The 27862-nt window shown below is 38.6% G+C and overlaps 1 protein-coding gene across 1 annotated transcript in view; it reads right to left on the bottom strand.

Moving 5' to 3' along the window:
• Window positions 1-21932, bottom strand: part of Dpp10 (dipeptidyl peptidase like 10) — a 1552828-nt gene extending 1530896 nt beyond the window's left edge. The window contains exon 1 of the mRNA XM_005079885.4: window positions 21599-21932. Within this exon, the coding sequence (XP_005079942.1) occupies window positions 21599-21658 (60 nt within the window). The 5' untranslated portion in view covers window positions 21659-21932. The remainder of the gene's footprint in view (window positions 1-21598) is intronic.
• Window positions 21933-27862: the final 5930 nt, after the last annotated feature.

Below are 27862 nucleotides of genomic sequence, written 5' to 3'. Positions count from 1 at the left end.
CAATGGGGCTAGGAGACAGGACTATCATACGTTAGTTACATATTTTGGTGCTGAGACAAATAGCAAAAGCGTCTTAAGGAAGGAAGGGTTTGTTTTGGCTCACACTTCGAGTGTACTCATGGTGGGAATGCCATGATGGCAATAGCATGAGACAGCTAGACATGTTGCATCTGTAGTCAGGAAGCAGAAGGTGACAAATGCTCTTGCTCAATTTACTTCCTCTTCTTTATTCTCCTCTGGACTTTGTGAAATGGTGCCACCCACATGCAGGGTGAGTCTTCTCACCTCAGCTAACCTGCTATAGATAACTTCTCACAGACATACTCAGAAGCTATTTATATGGTGATTCTAGATCCTGTCAAGTTGTCCATTAAGATGAACAGCAGTGGCATCCCTCCTAAATTCTCCCTTCTACAAAGATGCTCAGAAGGAGCATTGCTTAAAGCATCCTAGCCACTCTTTGGCTATTTCGATCACTGGAGGGGTTCAGCATCAGCAGTCCTCTTGAGAGAAGGAACAGCGATGTTCACTAAGAATTTGACGATAGTGCCAACCTAGGGACCAAGAGCTGTGGAGACAGACTTCCCAACTTATGTTGACTTGCTGAAAACTGTAGGTTACTCAAATGCTGAATGAGGACTCATTCAGATGTAGCTTCAATTTGATGTCTTTAAAGAGATTGAATAAACTCTTTATGTTGCAATCTGGCACGAGCGTTTAATATTAACCACTACATATTTTATAGACCGTATTTGTTGCCAAGCACTATAACAAACACTAAGATGCTTTTTGCCTTAACGGGCACTACGGAGGCTTCTGAACAGTGTTATAAAAAGCAGCATAAACCACATTATAATCATGGAAATCATCTGCGTTAAAGTAGCATATGCTATGAAAGTGGCAGTTATTTTTCATCTACAAACAATTATATCTCGATTACTTACTCTCTGTTAGGGAACATTTCATCAAAAAACCCTCATTTAATTGACATAAAGATGCATTTTCTTTGTAGAGAGACATAATCTCTAATTTGGACTAATTAAAGGACTATGCATTCCCTATTAGTGAAAGGCTGGTGTCTATTGGAAATGTGCATCTTTGTTAGTTTCATATACATGAAGTCACACAAAGGAAGCTTCTTAAAGTAGGAAAAGAAGGTCCTAGAGAGCACACATTTGTAATTTGGAGTCCAAGGATCCAACCCAGTTGGTATCATGCTTAACCAGCATGAAGAAAGCCCCAGGTTTTCTCAGCACTGTGTAAATGAAAGCAATATATGTCTATACTCTCAATACTTGGAAGGTGGGGGCAGGAGGATTCAAAGTCCATTCTTGACTATATAGCAAGTTTAAGTCCAGCCTAGGCTATATGAGACCTTGTTTCAAATAGGAAGTAATAAAAATTGCCTTATATTTTTCAAAAATATGGAGATAAAGAAGGTTGTACATAACTAGTTTACATCTGACCTTAACCAGTCTGCATTTTAATCTTGCTTGGTGATGCTTTTCTTTCTCAGCATGCCAATTTGAGAAGCATTTCTGAGTCACTGCATATGAAGAATGTGCTCCAGATCGCAAATAAGGTTCTGTAGGGAGAGCGACTTAAAAACCTCAATATGCCAAATAATCTTGAGTTATATGCAAAGTACCTACAGATCATAAAAATTCAGAAAGAGTTGTCTCTTAGTTGAGGGTCTATTGCTACTGGAAATTGTTGGCTACTAAGGAAGGGAGAGTCATTTTGGGGGGTTAAGGGCCACTGGCGGGTTTTTCATGCCACAGTGCTAATCTCCCTATCCCTGCCCTTTTGGGCAGATAGTTTTGTGGGTTCACCCGTACACACACACACACACACACACACACACACACACACACACACACACACACATACATACATATATAAACAACATCAACTGGTACATTCAGATATGTATGTGTGTATATGTGTGGAGAGAGAATGAGATACCCAATGGTATATAAACATATATAGTATACAAACACATGCACACCTATGAAAATGACATTGAAAAGGAAATATTTTGGACCATCTTGGAGGTTGAGATCAAAAATGGATAATGGACATCATCATAATATACTGTATATGTGTATGAAATTATCAAAGAATAAAAATTTTTAATATTTTTTAATTAATAACTATTTCAAAGGGTTATGTCGAGCTGACCCCACCCCTTCTCTGACCCTGGGATAGCTGACACTGACCCTAACTGGATCAGCAACAAGAAAGCTGGTCACCCACACTCAGGAGAGATGGTCCCACTCCTCAGCACGGGCATGGGAGAAGTGACCCTGATAGCAAGGTGTGGGAAGCTGGTTCTGCCCCTCATCTGAAGCGAGGTGCCCCTGGTGGCATGAAATGACCAACTCAGTACCAGCCAGGCCCACAGCAGGCCAGGGGTTGGCCTACCTTAGCGTCTACCCTATCTAGCACTCGCTGGAGCTCATGAAGTAACTAGTCTTGTAGAATTATATCAGAAGGATCTCTATGATACAGGGCAGCCTTGGATATCAGAAAAGAGTTTCAGTGACGGTCCAGTGATGATGGTGGGCCAGGAACCACCGGCCAATGACTTACAACAAGCATTCGCAAGTAAAGATGATTGGACATAAGAATATACTATGTGATACACCATGGCTCCTAATGTAACCAAGATGAATGAAGAGGTGTTAGAGAGGCAGGAAAGATGAAGGAGTGAAGAGGTTAATTTTGTTTTGCTTGGTTTGATTTGTTTTCATTTTCTTTTGGGGGGGCACTGCAGGGATGAGGGTAGGGCTGGGAAGAAATCAAAATTAGGGTACACAATGTAAAATTCCCAAAGATTCAATAAAAATGTTAGATTTTAAAAAGATTGATTTAGACAATTTAAGAAAGAAAAACAAATATTTACTATTACAGCAGTGAATTATTTATTTGTATTTAAAAAATCTTTAATGAGAAGAAATTCCAAAAACAAGCATTTGCTCACATTATCACCATCATCATTATTATTCAGTAATTAAGAACCATCCTAATTGTATTTGGTTAAAATAAAACGTAGTCAGAAAATTAACTATTCCGTTTGTTTCTGTATCTAGTCCTACAGCGATTGCATCATGTTGGTTTCCTCCCCTTTTCTATTTGTATGTCTGAGTACACACTTATGTATAGTTATTCACATGAAAGTTAAAAAGTGTATGGGGGCACAAGAATGATGTCAGGAATCTTCCTCCATAGTTCTCCAGGTCACTCATTGAAGCACAGTATGTTGATCAAACCAAGATCTTGTCCACATGTCCAGCTTGCTCTGAGGATCCTTCTGCAAGCTGTGATTAAAGACAGGTCATCACACCAACATATAGGTTCAGGGTATTTCAATGCAGTTCCACTTTTTATGAGGAATGTATGCACTTTAACCACTGAGCAATTTATCTCCCAATTTTCTTCTTTTATTTGAGATAGATATTTGCATGTAGTTCAGGATGACCTTGAACTTGATATATACCTGAGGATGACCCTGAATGTCTACTCTGCCTTCTTTCACTTCCCAAGTTCTGTGATTAGAGTCATTCCCAACCACTCCTGGTTTATATGGTACTTGAGACTGAAGTCAGAGGTTTGTACATGCTATACAAATACACAAATAGCTGAACCTACATACACAGTCTATGTTGTTGATTCTCAACGGCCAGGGAAAACTGAAGACATTTCATAGATTAGTAAGTGGGAGGATCTCAGGAGATGGGTGTGGCTTTAACATTTTCCCTGTATCCTCTGTACAATATGTAATTTGAGTACAAACTGCCAATCATTCCAAGGACAAGGGTATCCAATGTCTTCCTGGGACATAAATGCAAGTCACAGCAATAATAGGATGGGAGTTGCTTTATAATTACTCAAGAAATAGAAAGACACAGGACAAAATGGCATATTTGATAAGAAAACAATGAGTTGCATTAATATTTTAGAGTAAAACATGAAGTAACAATGTTAGGGTTAGCCAGGTGGTGATGGTACATGCCTTTAATCCAAGCACTCCGGAGGCAGAGGCAGGAGGATTTCTGTTAGGCCAGTCTTGTTTACAAAGAAAGCATGTCTCAAAAAACAAAAAAGGAAGAAAGAAAGAAAGAAAGAAAGAAAGAAAGAAAGAAAGAAAGAAAGAAAGAAAGAAAGAAAGAGAGGGAAGAGAGGAAAGAAAGAAAGAAGAAAAGAAAGAGAGGAAGAGAGGAAAGAAAGAAAGAAAAAAGAAAGAGGAAAGAAATGACAGAAGGAAGAAAGGAGGAAAGAAAGTAAGAATGATAGGATTACAGAGACAGCTTTGCAGTCAAGAGCATTTGCTGCTCCTGCAGAAGATCCATGTTTTGGGTTCTTCAAGATCTAGGAGATCTGGCTCTCTTTTCTGTTCTCCATTGGCACTACAAACGCACACACACACACACAAACACAAACACATACACACATACATTAAAAATAAAATAAAAATAGTTTAAAAGAAAAACTTGGAAAACTTTATGACAAATCGAGAATTGTTGGTACTATTTCATTTTCTCCCTTTGAAGTAAATATAGATCACTAAAATACTTTTTTAAAAATATATTTTATTAAACACTTGAAGGAGCAAGTGTGCTATTGCCTGTATATAAACATCAGAAAACAATTTTGGGAACTGGTTCTCTCCTTTAACCACAAGTCACTAGGATTGAACTCAGGTCACCAGGCTTGCATGACAACTGCTTTTACCTGCTAAGCCATTTTGCCAGCCTTTACTGTGAGATTCCTTGACTATAAAAAGGTTCATGTCGGCAGAGATCTCAATTTGACTCCCCTGTCAAATTAACAAGGAATAAATCCTAGAAACATGGAACAGTACAAACTATACATGAATTCTCCAAGTCTGTAGAATCTTTTGGCATTAGTCTCAGAAAGTAATCCCTTACAGACCATAACATGATTATGATATCTGATGGAGCCGTGCAGCACATAACATGAACTTGCAATTGATATGATTTATGTGGGTAGTAAAAAACACTTTAAATCCCCAGTGAAGACCCTGTGTTGAAACATTAGTTACTGATTGGGTCATCCAAAAGAAATGGTACATGGGACATGAGAGTGCCCAGTTGGCTGAAAGAAAAGGGTCAGAGGAGGAGTAAGAATATGTGGAGTGTGAGGAGTGACCATGGCTGTGACTTCCATGTCTCTCCAAAATGGACATTGTGATTTTGGACAGCTAACAAAGGAGAGATATGGGGTTGAAGAGGTGATGATGTTATATGGGCACTTCTCCTATGGACTACTGTCATTACCTCAGTAGTGGGCACCTGAGACAAAGGCAAGCTTAGGTTGGTGGGATATCCCAGCTAGTAAAGTAGATGCCTTGCAAGCATGAGTACCTAGATTCAAACCCCAGAACCCATGGGGGAGCCAGGCACTGTGTTAGGGGTAGTGTACACACGATCTCATTATTTGGGAGGCAGAGACAGGAGTCTCCTTGGAGTTCCAGGGCCAAAGAGTCTAGCATACTTGCTTAGTTCCAGGCCAATGAGAGACCTTATTTAAAAAAAACTAGTTGAATAGAGACTATGGAATTGCATACAAGGTTTTCCTCTATACTTCATACATGTGCACCTGCGTCTGCACACACACAAATTCATGTACACATGTACATACAAATGACAGACTCCTATTTCCTTTTGTGTTGTTTCAATTTCCTGTACATTATTTTTCAATTTTTTTACACTTTTTTACTATATATTTAAATTAGTAACAAGATTGCTTCCCATGTCAGTCCCAGCTCCCTTTCCCTCCTCTCCATGTCCACCACAGCGCCCCACCTAATCCCCACTCCATTCACCAGGGAGGGTAAGGCCCTCCATGAGGGATCTCTAGAGTCTGTCATTTCATTATGGGGAGGTACCAGGCCCTCCCCAAAGTGTCCAGACTGAGAAAGCATCCTCATTGTGGGAGGAGATCATGGACCCGAGACTGATAGCTGGGAAACCTGCATAGTATTGATCCAGACCCCATGAATGTGGGTGTCAGTGAGGAGACTCAGGCAATCTATGGGGTTTTTGGATAGAGTAGATCAGTATTTATCCCTTGAACACAAATGGACTTTGGGGACCCATCCCACAACTCAGGTCATCAGGCTTGGACCCTGCCCTTTCCCACTGAACCATCTTGCAGTGCAGGCAGCACTTTTCAAATGCATAACACATCTTATACCGTTTAGTCCCCATAACTCCAACCTAAGTGGGATTCTTACCTCATCTTGCACAGGAATGAAGGAGGCTCAGAAAGGTTTTGAAAAGCTGCCGAAGACAACCTTCTAAAAATGGCAGGCTGGAACATAAAGTGAGGCCATTTGATTCCAAAGCACACATGGTTTGCAAGTGTGCAATATCGATTCTCTAAATAGATGGATTGCCTTTGGCTGGCAAAATACACATATGTCAAATTTTTCAAGTTCATCTGCTTTTAAGGAAGTGATAACTGGGGAAGTCATTCTCTGAATTTAAAAGAATCATCCTCAAAATGCGGAATTTTAGATATCACGACAGACAAATAGGGCAGCTGTCAGGAGTCTATTTGTGTTTCTCTAGCTCAGAGGTGATTTCTCTCTTATTAAAATGAGTAGAGTTAGAAATACCTGAACTGACAGAGCAGGTTGCCAAGAAAGATGTTATTGGAATAGAATTTAGACTCTGAAGAACTAGGTGCAATCTGCTGAGGCTTCCCCAGGAATATAGTCAACAGAGAAAGGCCTCTCTATGCCAGGAGAGAGTTGACAGGGCTGACACTATCCATGCTGAAGACACTCAACAGGGACAGGCCCATTCTGACCCAGAGACAGCTAGCATGTGTGGCCTCTCCATGCTTGCACTTGTTCCTTCCTAGAGAAATATGAGAGGAAGATTTTGAATTGGGTATGTTGAATAGGCCTTGGGACAGCAACTATTTCTTTAGAGATAGTGGAAACACAGGCAGCAAAGAGGCCGTCTATGGAGAAGGGCAGGAAACATGAGCCATCAACTTGAGCTCTTTACCACACTCAGCTAGGATCATATAAGGGCTTCAATTCTCCCAATCTCAGCAACCTTGTTTTAACTAACCCCCTCATTCACAAAATTAGAAAAACCTGATCCTACTTTTGATAATTCTCTCCAGGAGTTAAAGAAAACAGAAATGTGTGTTTGTGATGAGGCCTTTTCATATCCGTGATGATCAAATCACAATCAGCCATTATGTTGTTGGAGATGATGCTCTTCACATCTGCTATTTCTACGAAGTACATAAGCTGTTCAATATCTTCTTCTGTTCTTCACCAGGGCTAACATGATTTGTCCATCGAGTGTCAGTTCAAAGTTTCAAACTAATCTATGGATTAAAATAAGATGCCACATCTCTGAAGCCCCACACATAGTCTTCTTGCCTTTCTCGGGAAACATTCTACATTCTGCAGACAGAAATGATTGTTTTCCTTACCCTTCTCTTTATTCCTGATGTGAGAAGAGTGGACAAGGAGCCACAGTTTCAAAATACTGACTCTGTATTATGTCTTTATATCCAAATTTATTCAACACATATTAAAATTATTTGACGTGCTTGGAGAGATAGCTTATTCATAAAGAACTTGCCATGTGATCATGAGGACCTGAGCTTGGATCTCCAGAATGTGCATTTAAAAAGCTGGGAATGGTGGGGTATGCCTGTAATCCTAGCATTGGAAGAGCAAGATTGGGAATCATGGGAGCTCATTCTCAACCCAGTCTAGCTTCAGTTGGACGCTCCAGGATTAGTGAGAGACCTTGACTCGAAAATAAGGTAAGAGGAGTGAGTGGCTCTTAGAATGAACCACTCTCTCCTCTTAAATGAACATGGGAAAGAAAAATGGTGAGGTGATAAAGGAGGAGTTGGAGGGGAAAGAATGAGGGTAAATTTGCTTAAAATAGACTATATATGTGGATGAAGTTGTCAAAGACCTGAAAGTATTAGTTAGAATTGGAGAGCAATTGAGGAAGAAAACTGATCTTGTGACTTCCATATGCATATACATACACATGATCATGGAACATACTCACTACATGCCAAAAAACTTACTTACACTCCAAGAAATATTTTTTGATTGATGCATTAAGAAAACATATATGATTGACACATTGGGTTACAAAAGTCAGTGACTTTTATTAATGAAGTAGAATATTCTCTTATGAGAGTCCTGGTAGTGAGCAAAACAAGCAAAGGTCAAAGGTTTCAGACAGAGGTCACAGCTCCCAAGTCTCAAGACTTCAACAGTGGCTTCATTAACACAACACAAGAAAATCCCACTGTAGGTTGCGAGGAGTTATGGTGCTGGCATAGGCATGAGCCACCAGATGCAGAGTCCACCAGGTGTTATGGTGTTAGCCTATGCATGGGCACAGCATAGCTGTGCAGAGGCCGCCAGAAAATCCCTCTAAGTTATGACCAAAAAAGTGGTAGAAGTGTCATAATAAAACATCTCCTGGTCAAGTATAGAGAAAACTAGGGATCACATCAGAGCAAAGATTTGAGCTTTTTTTGTCTGACACAGAAAGGAGGCAAGTTTGGTAGAAGTATAGTCCCTGTGGGAAAGAATGAATGACATACAACATGAAGAATGGTTGTCAGGCTAGAGCTAAGGATGTGGGTGCATGTAAACTAAGTGCGCTGAGCTGGAGAGAGGTTTCAGTGGTTAAAAGTGCTTGCTCTTTTTTAACCCAGCCCCGACACTGTCCAGGTAACAGCTACTTATGATTCACACAATATACGATATAGCACCTCTTCTTGTCTTTCTGGGTACCCACATGCATGTGCTCATACATGTATACACTCAAAGAAATGAAAATTTAAAAATAAAGTAAATCTTTTTAAAAACTTTAGGGGCTGGAGAAATTTCTCAGTGATTAGGAGAACTTGCTATTCTGGGAGAACCTGAGTTCAGTTTCCTGCACCTGTGTGGGGCAGCTCATAATTATCTATTACTCCAGTTCTGTGGGACTTAATACCTGCTTATGGAACTCTCACATGTGTGGTATACACTCACATCAACACACACATAAATACAGATTTTACAAAAATTAATGAAAATATTTAAAATCAGTGTTGAGAGTTCAAAATCAGATGTGCTTTTAAGTTGCTCTTCATCTGTAATTATTGATTTATTGGTTGACAAATTCACACACACATACAGTGTGTATTGAGGTAAATTCATCTTCTATTTCCCTTCCTTCCCCACCCAGCCTTCTCTATTCCCTAATCCCTTTTCTCTCCAAACGTCATATGCAAAATCTCACACATGTGTGCATACACTCACACGGACACATGCATATAGCTAAATAAAACATTCACAAAAATTAATTAAAATGTTTAAGCTAAATGCTCAATGTAATTAGGCACCATAAATTTGTATTTTTTTCAAGCAGGATTACATACAGCCCAGGCTGACTTCAAACTTGCTATGTAACCAAGGATAATTTTGAACCTCGAATCATCATCCAGCCTCCAATTCTCAAGATCTTATATTAAAAATGTCAGCAGCAATGCCAACTATATGAGGTGCTAGGTATCAAACCCAGGGCAACATGCTCATTAAATGTGATGGTCAGTTTTAATTTTTTTTTGGTTTTTCGAGACAGGGTTTCTCTGTGGCTTTGGAGGCTGTCCTGGAACTCGCTTGGTAGTCCAGGCTGATCTCGAACTCACAGAGATCCTCCTGCCTCTGCCTCCAGAGTGCTGGGATTAAAGGCATGCGCCACCAACACCCGGCTTCAGTTTTAATTTTTAACTTAACATAAAAAATGATCACCTGGATTGAGTTTCAATTAAGTTATATCTAAATCAGGTCAGCCTGTATGCATGTCTGTGGGTTAAAGCAGGCAGTGCCATTCCCTGGTTTTAGGTCTTGGGTGGTACAAGAATAGAACAAGTTATCTGGGCACTAAACATGCATGAATGCCTTTTCTGCTACTTCAACTTCTGTGCCTTCCATTTCCTGTTGCCCTGACCCCCCCTGAACTCAAGGAGTATAACCCAGAATTGTGAGATGAAACCAATCCTACCTCCTTTAAGTAGCTTTTTGTCAAAGCATTTCATCCATGAAGCAGAGAATTGATACTATAATGCTAGGCAAGTACTTAGAGGAGGTAGGCAAAGATTAAAAATAATCATTTGTACATTGAATTTGTACTGTCCTGCATTGAAATGACATTACCAAGTTATTGTGGCATATGGGGAAAAGGTTCATTGCTCATTGTAGTAGACCCCAGTTCAACATCGAGTAGTTGAATCTGTGAGATTTACTAAGATTATACAGCCAGTAGTCAGTAACCAAAAGGTCTGAGACCTCCAAGATTCGTGCTGGATGTCACCCCATGTACCTTATTGTCCCACTTTTAAACACCATAAAAGATATTTCTTGGAGAGAGAAGTATTTTCCTTTGGTACACTACTGGTTAGCCACTTGCACTCTAGTTACTATGGTTACCACAACTACTATAGGTATAACCATGGCATTCAGGTCTCCCGTTCATGCTGGAGGCATTCAGATATTTAAATGCCTTTGACGCTTTAAAGACTTCAAGTCCTTCAAGAAGCCAGAGAAGAAGTCACCAGGTTAGGCACTGAGTGACCCAAACTGTAAAAAAGCATCTCATTTGTTCCTGCCTTTCACTCCAAAGTGATACAATTTCTACTGGGAGGCATTCAGAAACTGAACTTCTGGTATCTGTTCAAAAGCAGTGTTGTCTAGCTTTCCTAATGGTGGACATTATATGTCTTCCAAACTCTAATATTATTCTTTTGATGTCTTTAGTGCATACTTTTTTAGATCCATCTACAGACCACCCAGCCTTGCTGATTGTTTCTAACAAATTTACATATTTATTTGTGTGAATGCCTCCTCTACTTTCTCTACAAATGTGTGGTATTCAACACTTGATAAAAAATTGGTGAAGGCTTAGTCATAGCCAGTGGGCATCAAGGGAAAATATATGAGGCATTCTCTTTAAAACAAACTCAAGGGGATGGGGAATTCTTCCTTGTCCATAGGGCATTATTAAATTTCCTGTCAATAGGTTGGTGATGGATCAGAAGCAAGCATGTATCACCAATAGCAGATACTGAGGAAAATCAAGGGATTTGGACCAGCTCAGGTAGTAGCATGCTTGCTAGCTTGCCTTAAACCCTGGTTCTATCCCCAGAATTACTTAAGCCAGAAATGGTGGTGTAAACCTTTAAACTCTGCACACAGGATTGGGAGGCAGGAGGACCAGGAATTCAAAGTCAGTTTCAGCTACAAAGGGACTTCACAACCAGCCTGTGATAGCTGAGATGCTGTTTCAATGAAGAAAAAGAGGAAGGAAGGGATAGAGGGATGGGAAAAGGAAGGAAGGAAGGAAGAAAGGAAGGAAGGAAGGAAGGAAGGAGGGAAGGAAGGAAAGAAGGAAGGAAGGAGAAAATAAAGTCTAGGAGCTTTAGTGAAGTCACAGTATTTGGTGCTGAACTGTTCCAGAAGTTTCTGATAACAGACTTTCATATTGTGAAATTCTCATTTTTACTTTTTTTGGCCAAGACACTTAGAATCTTATACCATTTTAATGCTTGTAGCCAGCATCTCAATTAATAAAATCTACTTGTTTTTTTTTGGTTTGGTTGTTTGTTAACTCATCCAAGAACTCAAAAAAGGATCATTTTAAACAGGTGAGTGACAAAGAGGTGAGATAATAAATCCTGGTTATCATAGCACACATTAAGATAATTCTACATGTTGAGAATTTTACTATGTATGTGAATGTTAACAGTGTTATTTCTACCTAAAAGTTTGATAGAAAAATATATGAACCCAGTTTATTTTTTCCTAATTCTCATATTATTATCTGAAAAAATGAGAGTAAACAAGATTGCTCACTGGGGAAGATGGCATTTGTCAACAAGCCCTATTTCCTGAGTTAGACTCCTGGGGCACACATAGGAGGGAGGAGATGGCCAACAACTCCATGTATCTCCTGACCTCCACACATGTACCATGACATGTGTGTGACCTCCCCAAAATAAATACAAATACAATTCCTAAAAATTTTTCATCTTAAAATGAGATATGGACTGTGATATCTCTAACAAATATTTAAACTTCATAATTATAGAATCACAGACATGAGATATACTTTGTCCTCTGAGAAACAAGTCCAGTATTAAGGGTTAGCTTGGGAATGGATCCTTCAAAATACCCACAGGTGCCTGGGAAGATGGCCCAGTGTCTAAGAACATGTATTACACAGAATGATAAGATCAGTTCAGATCTGCAGCATCCATGTAAAGAACTGGGCATCAAAAGTGCTGTGGGGATCACATACAGGAGGATCAGTTGTCTGTTGTCAACATGTCTCCAGTTTCATTGAATGACCCTCTCTCAAGGGACAAGTCAGAGAGTGGTAAAGCAGGAAACCCAATGTCCCTCTCTGACCTCCACAAGTTCATGTGAGTACCCACACATACATACACATACACATACACATATATATACATCACACTCTCACACACACACACAAACACACACACACTCCTTCCTTCCTTCCTTCTCTTTTGCTCATTTTCTCTGTCCCTGGAATTTTCCCCCATATGTCTGCATCTAACTCCTATTTAGAATATCTAGGCCTTGCAATGTCTTCCTTGACAGGAGCTGTTATTTATTCACTTAGCACTTGTCAGGCAGTTCTGCAAAGGACTCATTTGGATCCTCCACAATCAAGATCAACAGGCAGTACCAGATTCACACAGAATTTCACTTCACGAAGTGATTCACTAAGTAGCTGAGACAGTGAAGAGTAAACATAAGCCTTTGTCCCTCAGAATGATGGACTCGCTGCCTACTGTGGATAGAAGTTCTTGATTTGGTCTTTTGTTCTGTCATTGTATCTTTCAGAGGATATGCATACATACATGCATTTGTATGTATGTGAATACCCACACATGTAATCTTGCCAAGTTATCTTTCATTTATCAGAAATGTCTACACTGAGTGCAGTTTCTTTTCCCTGATTCTATCATTTTCTCAGAAAATTTCTTTGAGTAAAGAGCTCACCTATTAAAGACAGTAACCACTTCCATGCTATTTGCTTTCCATTAAAATAAAGTAGAATCCATTTTTCTTAGGTCAAAATTCTGGAAACCACAGTCACAAGAAGTGGTGTTTTTCAATCTAGCAGCAATGATTCATTTTAGAAATTAAGGTTTTCTAATGAGAAAACCTGACCAAAGTGCTAGAGCCAGCAGTTCCCTGGCAATGCCCAATTCATTAAATTCAACAGCAACTGTGTCTCTCATGCTTAACCCAGGCTTCAAAGCAGCCAGCAGGAATCTGTATCCATCTGATACAAGACTTTTGTCTTCACGAATAGAGAAAGGTGTTCAAGATGCAAGGTCCATTGTTGACATACTAAAGCACCTCACCTTTGTGTATAATAGAGTGCCTGCCATCAAAAGCTGGAAGACTTATAGTCATTTCTCCAGATGTTGTCTACATATTTGAAAGAAAGATATTTAAATCTGCTTAGGCCAGGGAGGACTCAATGTGGCTAAGAAATCAAGCTCTAGACTCCATTACTTGGAGAGGCAAATTTTTTATATTATTCTTCCCTTCTTTTGTTCAAGAATATTAATTGAGCAAATACTAAGCACCTGACACTTGTTGGAATGGATGCTAAGATTGACAAACATGAAATATAGAAACTTTCACAGATGTTCATAGAGCTATCTGGGAGGCTTACAATGATTTGTATAATTACAACTGAGAAGATCCATTCTTCTTCAGGAGGCATAGAGGACTGCATAAGAACAGACAATCATTTGAACTTGCAAGTATCAGACTAATGGAATATAAGAATACTACTTGAGAAAATTCATTCTCAGGGGACTTAAAGTAATTATGAGCTATTACCTGGAAAAGGGAGCATCAGTTTCCTTCGAGGGTATGACCACTAGTAGGTTGCCCATATGCTACTGGATGACCTGACACCCATGAACATCTAAGAATAACTAATTCCACTAAGTTGATTAAAAAAGTAAACAGAATATGAGTTCGGAAGGGAGACATGCTAGGGAATTCTGCAGGCAGTTGCATTGGTGGAGTGGTGGGCAGAACTGGTTAAGATTCATCATATACGTATGTATGAAACCTTCAAACAATAAACATAAAATATTATTAAAATATGTAATAAAAATAAAGGATCTGTTATGAGAACCACATCAGGGTAGCATTAGTGGGGCAAAGGAAGCAGAAAGTATGGGAGGAGAGGGGTAGTATGAAGACCATATCTGTGCCATGATGATGCAACTTTTCTTCAAGAAAGTCACATATGCAAATCTAAGAGCCTACACATGTACTTAATATCTTGATAATGGGGAACTTGGATGCACTGTTGCATTTTTTATTTGATTAATCACTTCTTTAGACAGTATTTGAATCCGCATCCCTCCTGCCTCCTTCCGTTTTGGTAAAAGTCCATGATGACATTGTGCAGATGTTACTACAGAATTCGAAGATACTTTTCAGCTAGCTGGAGACTTCAAAATGAGTTTTACCATTATTATAGTTAATAATAATTGCGAATAAAATTCTCAGCATTTATGCCATAAAATTGATTTTCACTCTACACCTCTCTGTGAAAACATCAAATGCCTTTAAAATTGCTATTAAAACAAATTATAACACAAAGCACCTACATAGCATCTTTGTTTGGGGAAATAATTTAAGTTTATTGCCTTTATGTTCACTGGAAGAAAAACCTTAACAGGGTTAATTGTCTTTCCTAAGCCATGTGATTCATTGTGGTAGGGAAGAATGAAAATTCAACTTAAGGATTCCAGGGAGTTTGTTATCAGTGGGAAATGGAAGACAAACAAAAATGTCAAGTGCTAGCACAAATTTACAAGAAATAAACTTGTTCAGAATATAAATCACAGACAGTAGAGATGGCTAAGTAGTAAAGAATCTTCCAGAGGATTGGGGTTCAATTCCCAGCACCCAAGTTAGGTGGCTCACAGCTGCCTAGAGCTCTAGCACCCCGGGATCGGAGACCCTCTTTTAACCTCCATAGGAACCTATAAACACACACACACACACACACACAGAGAGAGAGAGAGAGAGAGAGAGAGAGAGAGAGAGAGAGAGAGAGAGAGAGATCATTTTATAGCAAAAAGGAAAATTTCATTTATTGCATGGTTTATCAAACAGCTGAAATTTAGCTCTGTTAATGAGAGTACAGTCTGTGTTGGCCCCTGGGAGCCCAGGCTTGTCAATGTCAATGAACTTGATTCCTGTTGTGTACCAATGCCAACTATCATCTGTCCACCTGGCTTGTATCTAAGGCCAAAGAGTTTTCACAAAGAGAAGGAAGGCCGTGACGATCAAATGTCCCATCAATAGTGCTTTGACAAAGTTCACATGAAGCCAACAGGAAGAGAGACCTTTGTATTCTTGGGAAAATAGATGGAATTAAAGATTATCATGTTAAGCAAAAGAAACCAGACTCAGAAAAAGAAATGCTGAATGTTTTCTCTTATACATGGAATATAGGTTAGATTTATGAGGTTAGATTGATTTTATATACATGGCATTAGGTATAGATTATACATATGTTTTCAGATGACATCAAGATCTATGTGGTGGGAGGAAACTGTGTAGAGGGAAGGAGGAATATGAAAACTTAATTGGGGGACTAAAATTAACATTAAATTTTTCTCAAATGGGTAATCTTAAAACCTATATTAAAGTGATGTGTGTGTGTTTTATGTATATATGTATATACATGTGTGCATGTGTGTGTTATAATGAAAACTGAAGAGGGTCATGTAAGGACTGAGAAGTAAGAAAAGGTGGAATAAATTGAGAATTTAACTGAAGGATCAATAAAAGAAAGGTACAATGAGACTGTGTAAATAGCACAATTAAATCCTTATTGCCTAAACTAACTAAAAACAAATTACTTCTTTAAAAGAGGCGAGGCTTGTCCATTATACTTTCTGCCTATTTTGCCTCAGGGTAACCCAAAGCTTGCAAAGAGTGTTGATTACCATATGACCCCAAAACAATATCTTCTGAAAGCCAAACAAAACATCAATGCAGTCTTTGGGGTGTTTGATATGTAATTAAAACATGGTGTGAGATTACCAACCTCAGTTCTTACTGAGTTCTATAGGAAAAATTTAGCCTTTCCCAGAAGTGACAGACATTAGCATTTCTTTAGTAAGCAACTACTATACATTTAAATCTGCTATGTGGATAGTCTGGTGTCAAAGCATCCCTGGGAAGGGTAAAAACTGGCTCTGCGTGAGCTCATATTATTAATGAAATGATGGAACCTTCTGAAGCTACCATGCTTCTATAATAACAAACAAGGTAGGGTCTTATGGGCAGACCTAAGCCAAGTGTGTCTTTTGCTAAGTGGATTTGAAACTTCACTGTGCTTCAGGATCACCTGAAACACTTGAAACTGGTTCATTAGGTGTGGCTAGAACCTGGAGGTTTTTTTTTTTTAATTTAGCTTTATTTTATGTGTGTAAGTGTTTCAGTGCAGGTATGCATATATATCACTTGTGTGCTTTGCCTGTGAAGGTAAGAGGGAACATGGTTCTCTGGAACTATAGTTACAGATGATAATGAACTGCCATGTGGATTTTGGGATTCAAACCCAGGTCCTATGTGAGAGCAACTGCTGCAGTCTAACAACTGATCCATCTAGTCCCTGGGTGGTTTGTTTCTATGAGTTCCCAGGTGTGTTAATGCTATTTTGTGGGGATCTACACTATGCACTTGGCACTATCCATAGTGCCTTCTCAGTTTTTGGTTTTGTTTTGTTTTTATCACCAACAATGTCTCTAGTGGAGACTGGAGAAATGATTCAAAGATGCAGTGTATCAGCTGCTCTTCTAGAGTCCCCCCCTTTTAGCCTCTGTATGCACCAGCACCCATAGGGGCCCACACCCACAACATCACACACACACAAACTAAAATAAAAATACTCTTTAAAAAAACACAATGTCTTCCCTAACTGACCAAAATGTGAATTTCTAAATAATTATTAAAATATTAATTTTCCAAAAAGACATTATTATGTTTAAAACTGCATGAGAATACTTCTTCAAATATGAAACTGACACTCAAAAATTATGAATGTTAGAAGAGATTTATTTTAAAAATGCTATGATAGAAAGATATAAAAGCCACCAATTATAAGTGTTCTTTTTATCAAAAGAAAAATAATAAAGCTTTTAATGAAAGCAAATTGTAAATGACTATAAAGTTGTCAGCAGTGGTCTTTCTAACCCATGACACTCTTCATGCTAAGACAGACTTTCCATATTAAGCTGACAGTGACACTGTGTTATGATAGTTAAGCAAGGCAGACCATTTCTAGGTGAGGGAGAAACTGACATATACATATGGTAATCCCTGTCTCTGGTTTATGCTAGACCTCTCTGTTGGCTTGCTCCAAAGAACAATGCTTAGGAAGATGGCTTATCTGACAGGAAACCTCGTAATTCACCAGACAGAGCTGTTTTGCTCAGACACCACTTTAGTCACTGTGGAATCACCCCTGGAATTCTGCCTTCAATGTGTGTCACCATAAATGGTGAAATAGCACAATAACGTATAGGAACTTTGTATTTATAACCTTTGACCTTATTATTTCAAATGGTTTTGAAATTGAGGGACTCATACGTGTTTCATATCATGATGACACAAACACATTTTCCTTACATTCTCTTGGAGATATAAATTCTTGTGAATATCATTAGCATATAATTATGAGCTATTATTAATGACTAAATTACAATACTAGCTCATGGCTCATGTCATAGGGATGTGTGCCCATTCTTTAGCATAGAGAATGAAACTGGCAGTCTGTGAGATGCTGGTGGGACAATTATAAGCCAGTTTGACATGACAGTCTATCCCTGTGTCACATTACAAAGCACTAATTTTTTAGGGGCCAGAGAGTTTGTTCAATGGTTAAATCAAACCCAAAATCAGGAATTTGAGGCCTGGAGCCCACGTCAAGGTGGAAAGAGGGACATGGACTAACTTCTCAGAGCTGCCCACTGACCTCTATGTGCATGCCATGCACACTCATTCACTCACCGTATAAATTATCATCAACATCATTATTATTATATACACAATAAATTTTAAATACCTCTTTTCTAAATACAAAAATTACTACCCAACCACCATATCCTCATACCCTTAAAGACAGAATAAAATCCATTGTAATAAACTTTTCATTCTCTTCTACCCAGGCATATTTTTATTTGAATTTACTTTTTATTGACATATAATATTTTACAGATGTATTATTTTTAATAATTTTCTTTGCTGATACATGACACATTGACATTGTCATTGGCACAGGAATATTAGTTTCTCCTCTCAATTGTTTTATCCTGTTTACTTGCACTGGGACTTGGAGAGACTGTGACTTAGAACTCTTTAGAAGTGGAAAAGGAGAGCACTTGATAATTTTGCAGAGGCTCTGTGGTTGGTTCTCAGAAGCCATACCAAGTGACTCACAACCTCTGGAACCTCCAGGTCAGGAGGTCTGGTACCTTCTCTTGGCCTCTGTGAGAACTCACATACATGGACACAAACACACATACACAAAAATGAAAAGTGTAGAGCAAAATTGGTTGACGTGGGCCAAAAGAGGAAAAACAAATGTCAGGCAGCCCTGATGATACTTTCCACCATCTCAACCCTTCACCAGGCTTACTTCTCCAGATTGCCCACTAACATGACCACAAACAGCTTTCCTTGGCATTAGAGGATGAATTTGATTCTCTGCAGACCATAACTTCATAAACTGAAGGTGTGGTAAATACACACACACACAACACACACACACACACACACACACACACATACCTTTCTCTGTGGTTTTGGATTTTGGATTTTCATCTATTTTTAGTTGATATATTCCCTTTGCCCATTCTTTTTAACATTAGTTGTACCAGAGACAGGGGTAGGCATTAATTCTTATACTGACAAATAGCAGCAATTCCTTAAAGGCTTACTACATTGTGGTTATGTGAGAAAAGACCCTAGAACATGTCTCTTAGTAGAGCAATATACAACTTTTTCAGGACCTAAGTATTTTCAGAGTTCCAAACTGGGTTATGATTATCTTCAGGCCAGTATACTCCACAGAAGATTAGACATTAATTTATCAGATAACTTCAATGAGGGTGAAATTAACCCCAAATAATCACAAATGACTCCAAGATTCCTAAAGTTCAAACTCCAGTGCACCATATCTTTCCAAAACCCCTCCCAATCTTAGAGTTTTTTTTTTACTTAGGTTGTTATTGCATTTTGCTCCTAGGCTAATGCATTACCTAAATATAGACAGCCATTTTTAGTATAAATTCCAAAAGCCATAAATGTTTCATAATTGAGGACATAATTCGAAGTAAGAGAGCTTTTTCCACTCATCCCTTTTTACGGTTGCAAATTGGAAAATACTCAAGTAATTACTCCCTTAATAGTTCAACGCTGGCAACTCTACTTTATGAAGCATCTTTGCCCACCCTCAGAGCAGTATGGGGGGTTACAGAAAATAACTTAACTTGTACAATTAACCAAATCACCCAGAGCTTTGATTCAAGATTCTTTCATTAAGCCATTAATAAAACGCATTGCTAAGTGGTGGGTCGTCCAGTCTTTTTGATGCTTTTGCATTTCAGTTGAATGGCTGCAGTTCGAGTAAAAACTCAACATCTGCAAGATCAGCAAGCTGAAGAAAAGACTTGATTCTACAAACATTTTCTTTTCTGTTCCACAGTTCATCTGGGAGCATTTAATTCCAGAGAACTAATAAGGGAAGTGATTTTTGAGTCCCAGAAAGTAGAATACATTTGTGTCTATCCAAATAAAGAGAAAAGCAAATGAAGTGCTTGATTCCTATGACCTCACAGGCTTAAGCAGAAAGCCACTGGTCATTTTATGGTTTCCAAACACAGGTAGATAGACAGTTTGTAATTCTATCCCTGCTTCAGACCCCCAACACTTATTTCCTACTAGAGTTTATATATCACAATGCAGAATGTCATATGTTTTATTTCTTGGCATTGCTCAGTGGTGGTATGCTTATATAATTGAGGAATGTAGGGATCTTATAAGCAGAGAACAATTTAAATTCTAAGGCTCAATGTTTCATTTCTAAACTTGGACACGGTACAGAAAAAAAAGCATTGCTGAAAAAAAGATTCTGCCTTGACCATTATAGTGGGTGTAAATTATCTGGATATGAAGTCTTTGTGACTTCAGTTAACCCTTTCTGTTGACATGACTACAGTTAACCCTCTGTTTATATATGATGAGAGTCTAATTATTCATTGTTGACTGCATGCAAGAGACCTCAGTGCCGTTAAAACATAACTGCAAATAAATAGAGCGAAATAAGCAGTTTATGGTCTATTTCTTGCTAAAAGTCACTGAAAAAGGGCAGGCAAGTACACGAGAAAGAGATATTGCTGAAAATTATATTCATTTTGTAATTACAGTTGATGTAGCACTGTCAAGGGCCAGGACAGAAAACAAGAAAAGGGCTACAAATCATAAAAATTCAAGCTTCTAGGATTCCATCACCTTAATGAAAGGTGTACAGACCCTGTGAATGACACATGGCAGTAACTAAAGTTGACCCAACAGGTTATTGTGTTTGTGAAAGACTTTGAAAGGCACCTACAACTTAGCTGCAAGATGCCAAGTAATCATACAAATACAATCCTGGTCATATAAACAGCAAGACAGAACATTGTTCACTAGAATAATGTCATTCTGATTCCCATGGATAGTCATATAAAGATCACTATGAACCAGAACAGAAAACAAAATTCTGAGCTTTTAAACTTACTTTTGACTTACTTTGTCAGAAAAAAGTCCATGGTGACTTTATTTCAACATTATTATTACTATTATTATTATTATTACTATTTTTATTATTATCCCAGAATTGAACTTAAATAGTGGGTCCAGTCATCTCGATAGCTCTAAGACAGATGGTAGTACCTGTAAGTTGGTGCTTTTAAACTGTTCTCAGTCATTTGAACACTCACTAGTGTGACTTTAGTTCAATCACAAGGTTATACCCACAACAAGAAATTCACTTTTCATAAACTCTAAAACACATGAAAAGAATATGCTGTGTCCACATTTAGAGCCAAATTAATGCTTCCAGTTTCAAGCAGTTCCCAAATTCATTACCAGTTCCCTCAAGAAAACTGACACACATAAAAACTCTCTGAGGCATGAACTGAAGTTTATTCCTGAAACATGCCACAGATAGGTTCTCAGCCAAAGAATAAAAATTCAATCACCAGTGTAAAGGAAGCATCTATGGCAACAACTGTATCCAGTCTATATACATGAGCAAACAGAGCCAAACACTTTTCTGTCTCAAGCCTTCAACTCAATCTCAGACCAACTGGACATTTCCATCAGTAGTCCGTGCTGAACAAGTGCCCAAAAGCAAAATAGATGACTGAAGACACCTGTGCAGAATCAGAGACCAGCAACAAAACCAGATCCTACCTTGATGGTTTTGGAGGGCTGGCACTTGATGTGATGGGACACGCTGGCCGTTTGGTTCATATTTCAGGACCCTGGACAGCACACGACCCACAGGCAAAGTTCCAAGTTGAACCAGAGAGCAAGTCTCCTTTGCTGGACTTCAGCAAGGGGCTGCTGCCTCTGCTGCTGCCTCTGCTGCTTCAGTTACTGCTGCTGTCTTAGTCTGCAGGCTGAAACGCTGTCAGGCTGGAGGGATCTGCAGCTCACTTAGCCCTAAATAAAGCATTTACTTGGTTCATCATTCTCAGAGCTCTTGGCAATATGGGATAGAAAGCCGACTGTTTAAATTCACTTGCACGGTATCTTTTCAGTTGTGACAGATCTACAGTGCAGCCAGTAGTCTTGGCTCTCATGCTCATTTCAAAGGGACGAATACCAGGAAATATACAAAGATCAATTGCAGTCCTACAGTTTAAAGGGGCACTCTCTCAATAACCCTGGTGCTACCAGGTTATACTTTTTTATTGTTGTACAAAAATAATTTCTCTCCTTTCTACAGAAAATTTCTCTCTGGTTATTTACAATAATTTATTACCAGTCTAACATTAAATTTTATCTATTTCTTCTCGGTGCTAACAAGCAAAACACCAGTAAGTGAAAGACCTGTTGATGGTGGTAAGGTTTTAGAGTTTACATCTGTATGGTAAGATACTTGCATTGCCTATGGATATTTAAGCTATTGGTCTTTCTGTAAGCTGGGAGAAACTAAAGATAGACACAAAGGTTTACAAACACAATAATTATTGCACATTTCTCCAAAGTGAAAAATGGTTTCTGATTTTCTTTTTATTTTCTTCTCAGCCATAGATATTGTGGAGGGCATATTTTTTGAGAGACTTGGAAAACTGCCAGTCTCTCAGAAACAGTCACTTCTTTGCCTCAAATGTCATTGTGAGAAAATAAATAATTAGTTCTGAAAAAATGTCTTCCCATGAGTCCTCATAGTCATCACAATTGACCAGGGTCAGTTTGTCCAATGGGGGCATACAAGACCCAGGAAGCATGGGAGAGTGGAACACATAATCCACCAGCCTTTATGATGAAATAACTCATATAATACAAACTGGATGTGAGATCTCCTGTGTATTTCTATATGTATGTGGATACACATGTACCACAGTGCACATGTGGAAATCAGCCTGTGAGAGTCACTTTTATCCTTCCACCACATGGTTCCCAAGGATTGAACTCATGTCCTTTGACTTGGCAGCAAATGCCTTTACCCACTTATATACCTTGCATACCTGAAGGTCAGCAGATTTTACTCATCACAAATATATCCTATTGATTAAATACTACAAGACTGAACTGTGTGACATTTTAACAAGTAGTTTTATGACAGTGTTCATAATGCCACAGATAAAGAGTGCTATGAGAAGATATCAATTAATCAGTTTGGTAAAATAATTACATGTAAACATGTTTATATAAACATGCATTTTCTCTTCTGAAACATGGAGATGTCTCAAACATTCTAGAAGGTAATCTATCAATATCTGACAAGGTCTGACACCATGAGGGGGAGGTGGTAATATCACAAATTGTAAATAAAGAAAAACCCTAGTAAAGAAACAGGATGTTGAAGAAATGGTTCAAGGTTAAGAGCATTTGACTGCTCTTCCAAATGACCCAGGTTCAATTCCCTGCACCCTGATGGTGGCTCATAATTTTCTTTAATTATAGTCTAGGGAATCTAGTGCACTCTCTGGCTTCTGTGAGCATCGGGAACACATGTGGTACACAAACACACATGCAGGTAAAACACTGATTCACATAAAGTAAAATGAAAACAAAGAGATAGAACTAGAGTCAGTGAGAGACCTCATCAAGTCTGCAGACCTTTCCAAGGAAGAAGGAGAGAACAGGCTGCATACAAGCTGTCCTTCAAATATACACATGCATGCCTTGACACATATGTATTCACAAATACACAGCTCTACAATAAATAAATGAACAAACATTTAGATAACTAAATATTTAAACAGAAAAGAAATACAATCAATAGGCATCAGAAGAAAGCTAAGTTCAAGACCTGATATAGCCATACAGAGCACAACCTGAGCAACAACTCATCTCGTGGTTTGAGCTTTATATGTGTGGGTGCGTGCATGTGCACATGAGATTTTTGGCAAGTGTGAAGAACAGACGCTAACCTTCACACTCTCCAGAGCTTATCCACCTTGATTTCTGAAACAGGTTCTGTCTCAGTGTGGATGCTATTTCAAAGATAAAATACCAGGACCAAAAGTAAGTTTAGGAAGAAAAGGTTTGTTTGGCTTATGCTACTCCATTCATAGTCCATCACTGAAGGAAGTTAGGAGATGAACTTAGGCAGGCAGGAACCTGCAGGCAGGAGCTGATTCAGAGGCCATGGAGGGTTGCTTCTTACTGGCCTGCTCCCCATGGCTTTCTTGGTCCGATTTTTTAAATAGAATCCAGGACCACTAGTTAAGAGGTGGCACAATGGTCTGGGACCTACTCTATCCATCACTAATTAATTCTCTACAAGATAGCCTATAGCCCAATCTTATGGAGGCGTTTTTCTAAATTGGAGTTTCCTCCTCTCAGATTATTCTAGCCCAGGTCAAGTTGACATAAAACTATCCAGCAGAGGTTCTTTCACTGTCCTAAAACTCACCAAATATGCTAGACTGGCCACTCAATGAGCCTCAGAAGTCTGCCATGGCCTTCCTATGACTGGAATTTAACACACGTGCTACCATGTGTTTACATGTATCCTGTTTCTTACATATGTGCTGGGAATTAAACTCAAATCCTTATTCTTGAAAGGAAATCCCTTACCATCTGAAACATACCCAGACCCTCACCATTTATTATTTTAACTACAAATAAGGCTTATATTTCCATTGAACTGCAACTCTAACACTTTAAACAACCCACACACCAAAGAGGAATTCACATATAAAGCTTAGAACATTTCATATTCTGAGATAATGAAAACAATATATCTGATCTATAGAAGAAAGTGAAATAATATTTAGGGAAAATGTATACATTTTAGTATATATGTATATATGCAAATTCATTTATATAAAACATAGATGGGTAAAATAGTAATCATGAAAAAGAGAACTATTCATCACAGGAAATTAGAAAGCTGAAATAAACACAAGTAAATCCAAGGAAAGTAAATAATCACAATGAGAAGGCAATAAATGAGTGAAGAAAATGATAGTACATAGGTCAATGAAGCAGCAGGGGAACATTTCAATGGACAATTAGTAGGCTTGGCTACTTTAGATAGTCCTTGGTGCTACATATTTTAACACCTTCCAAATTAAAGTATCTGGGTATCCCAGGTACAATAGGGGGTGTTCTATAAAATGCAGAAAATGATTTACCATTGCCAACCTTCCTATTCTGAGACTGGGTTTCTTAAACATACAGCAATCCAACATAAAAGAATAAACAGAGTGGCAGAGTGACAGTAAATCACCATCAAGTGAGTTTACAATTGAGAGAACCAACAAAGGTGACATCATCAAATTAAGATTTAGAATATCTAGCAGAAATTCACCGGGGAAGTTGAAGCCGTCAGGTGATTCTTGATTGACTTGTCTCTTCATGGATGAACTTCCTACTTCCTGCTCTCAAACTTTAATGGCAGGGGATAAACATAGTAGACTGCTGGAAATATTTCTGCCTCCAGTGTTCTCAAGGTCATGATAGTTTTGCTCTTGAGTTTCTTCCTTCTTCCTATAACACAGACAGGACCCAGCCTGAGCCAGGGCCAGATTTTAAAGGACACTTGACATAAACATGCTTTTTGTCTGAGACAGGGCAGGACTACTGACTCCAGGATTCAGCTTTCTAACTTTCTGTGATGAATACTTAGCTTAGCTAGGGTATGAGAGGTTATCTATATAATGTGTATTACAGAAGGACAAAGGACTGGGTGCTAGTGTGAAAACAAATTTTCCTCATTCACATCAGAAAAACATCACATAGGGAAACAACAATCGAAACTCAGGAACACTAGACATTGTCATGATCAGCCCAAAGAGCATATAAATGGTCACAGGAGGCTTTACCCACTTCTCTACTTTCTTTTGGTCACCTTGAAACAAACTGAAGTTGCCCAAAGGTAGTCTCAATTAAGGTATTTCCAAGATCTAATTGGCTATGATGGGATTTCCTTGGTTGATAATTTATGTAGGAGAGTTGAAGCCACTGTGGTTGACATCATTTCTAGGAAGATGATCCTTGACAGATCAAGTGAAGCAGTGAGGTATTACATCATCGAGCAAGCAGCACCCCTCCATCATTTCTGCTTCAACTTCCTGCCTGGTCTCCTGCTTGATTTCCTTCAACCACAGGCTATGCTATAAGCTGAATAGCCCTTTCCTCCCTATGTCAATCTTGATTAGAGTCTTTTATCACAATAACATAAAGGAGACTAGAACACCCATTTTCCATAGTTCTTCACATCTAAGTTTTATTTCCAGCTAGATATATATAGGATGCCATAGACACACCATCACTATCACATGGAGTGAGTAGGCAGAGTTGATCTAGCGTCCCTGTCTAATGTTGGACTTAGAAAATAAAATGGAGAAAATTCACAAATAAAAAGTGTTGGGGGAAGCAACAAGACATCTCAGTCTGTAAAGGCATCTGCTGCCGCCGGGCAGTGGTGGCACACGCCTTTAATCCCAGCACTCGGGAGTCGGAGGCAGGCAGATCTCTGTGAGTTCGAGGCCAGGCTGGACCGATAGCCTCCAAAACAACACAGAGAAACCCTGTCTCATAAAAACCAAAAATAAAGGCATCTGCTGCCAATCCTGATAACCTGAGTTCAATCCCTGACCCCTTGTGGTATGAGAGAACTGATTTCCACAAGTTGTCCCCTGACCTCCACACACATGCACACACACATATAAAAACGGTAATAAAATTTTAAAATGTTTAGTATATATCATATTTTCCTTTTCAGATAAACAGCCTATTATTTTATTAAACTCAAAATCTCAAAGGTAAAAAGCAGTTGTTACAGAAAAAGATGACCTAACTTTCATTTTGGAGTTTAAATTTTCTTTTATGCTAGGTTGTCATTTCATAGATTAAGAAAATAAAAGCCATGGCAATTGTAAGAGATGTCTATTTAAAACACATACAGATTTCCCATGGTTTTATAAAACCTGCTGTGTCATAGTGCTTTCATTTGAGTGTACAGCCAACAGAAGATAGAAATATTAGAGACAAATGCCAGAATATTATGAGTACAATTTAACAAGAATACCTTAGCCACTTCTTCTTATTGGGATATAAGGAATTTGATATATTTACTCTAAAACAAAGAAACACTGTGGCAGTTAAGAGCACTTGCTGCTCCTGCAGAGGATCCAACACCTGTATAGCGACTCACAGCCATTTGGAACTCAATCTTCAGGGTCTCTGAAACCATCTTCTTGCCTCCACAGGCAATTCACACAAGCATGCATGCAATAAAACACACATACACATTAAACAAGAACAAATAGGATTTTAAAACAAAAAAATCAAAGCCTTAGAATTGTACTACAGTTTGTCACATGAAAGATATTTTTAAAGGTTAAATTTTCTCAGAAAACACAACACAATGAATCACAGTGAATAAGAAAACACAAGCAATGTATAAAACAAACAACAATAAAAAGAAATTTAATACAAAGGACTAACTTCGGATTTAATTAATGTTAGTGGAGCTGGCTGAAGCCTTTCCCATGATTCATAAAATCCTGGGTTTTACCCCCAGTACCACATAAAGTAGGCTTAGTGTCTCATGCCTATCACCCCATCATTCAGAAGGCATCAGGTTAAGGTTTTCTTGGGTACACCACACATTTGAAGCCAGCTTTGGATATCTGAAACTATCTCAAGGAAAACAAAACAAAACGAAAACCGCACACACACTCACTGGTGATAATTACAGAAACAAACTGTCAGTTTCCAGATTGTAGAAAACAATGATAGAATTCCTCAATTCTTTGCATTAAAATGGAGAAACAGGGATATAAATTTCAAGAAACAGCCACAATGTCCCTTGAGCAGTTATTCTTTGATCTGGAAAACAAATGTAAGATTGGCTCAGTGAAATATTTCTTACAACACAACAAACATTGAGGGCTAGGGAGATGATTCAGTTGGTGAAGGACTCGCCACACAGACAGAGTGATATGTGTCTGTCATCCCACCATAGAAAGACATATCCCTAAGACTGTGGGA

This window comes from Mesocricetus auratus, unplaced genomic scaffold (assembly GCF_017639785.1).
Source record: "Mesocricetus auratus isolate SY011 unplaced genomic scaffold, BCM_Maur_2.0 Super-Scaffold_100676, whole genome shotgun sequence".
NCBI lineage: Eukaryota > Metazoa > Chordata > Mammalia > Rodentia > Cricetidae > Mesocricetus > Mesocricetus auratus.
The sequence above is the reverse complement of the archived record's forward strand: the minus strand, read 5'-3'. Positions and strand labels throughout refer to the sequence as shown.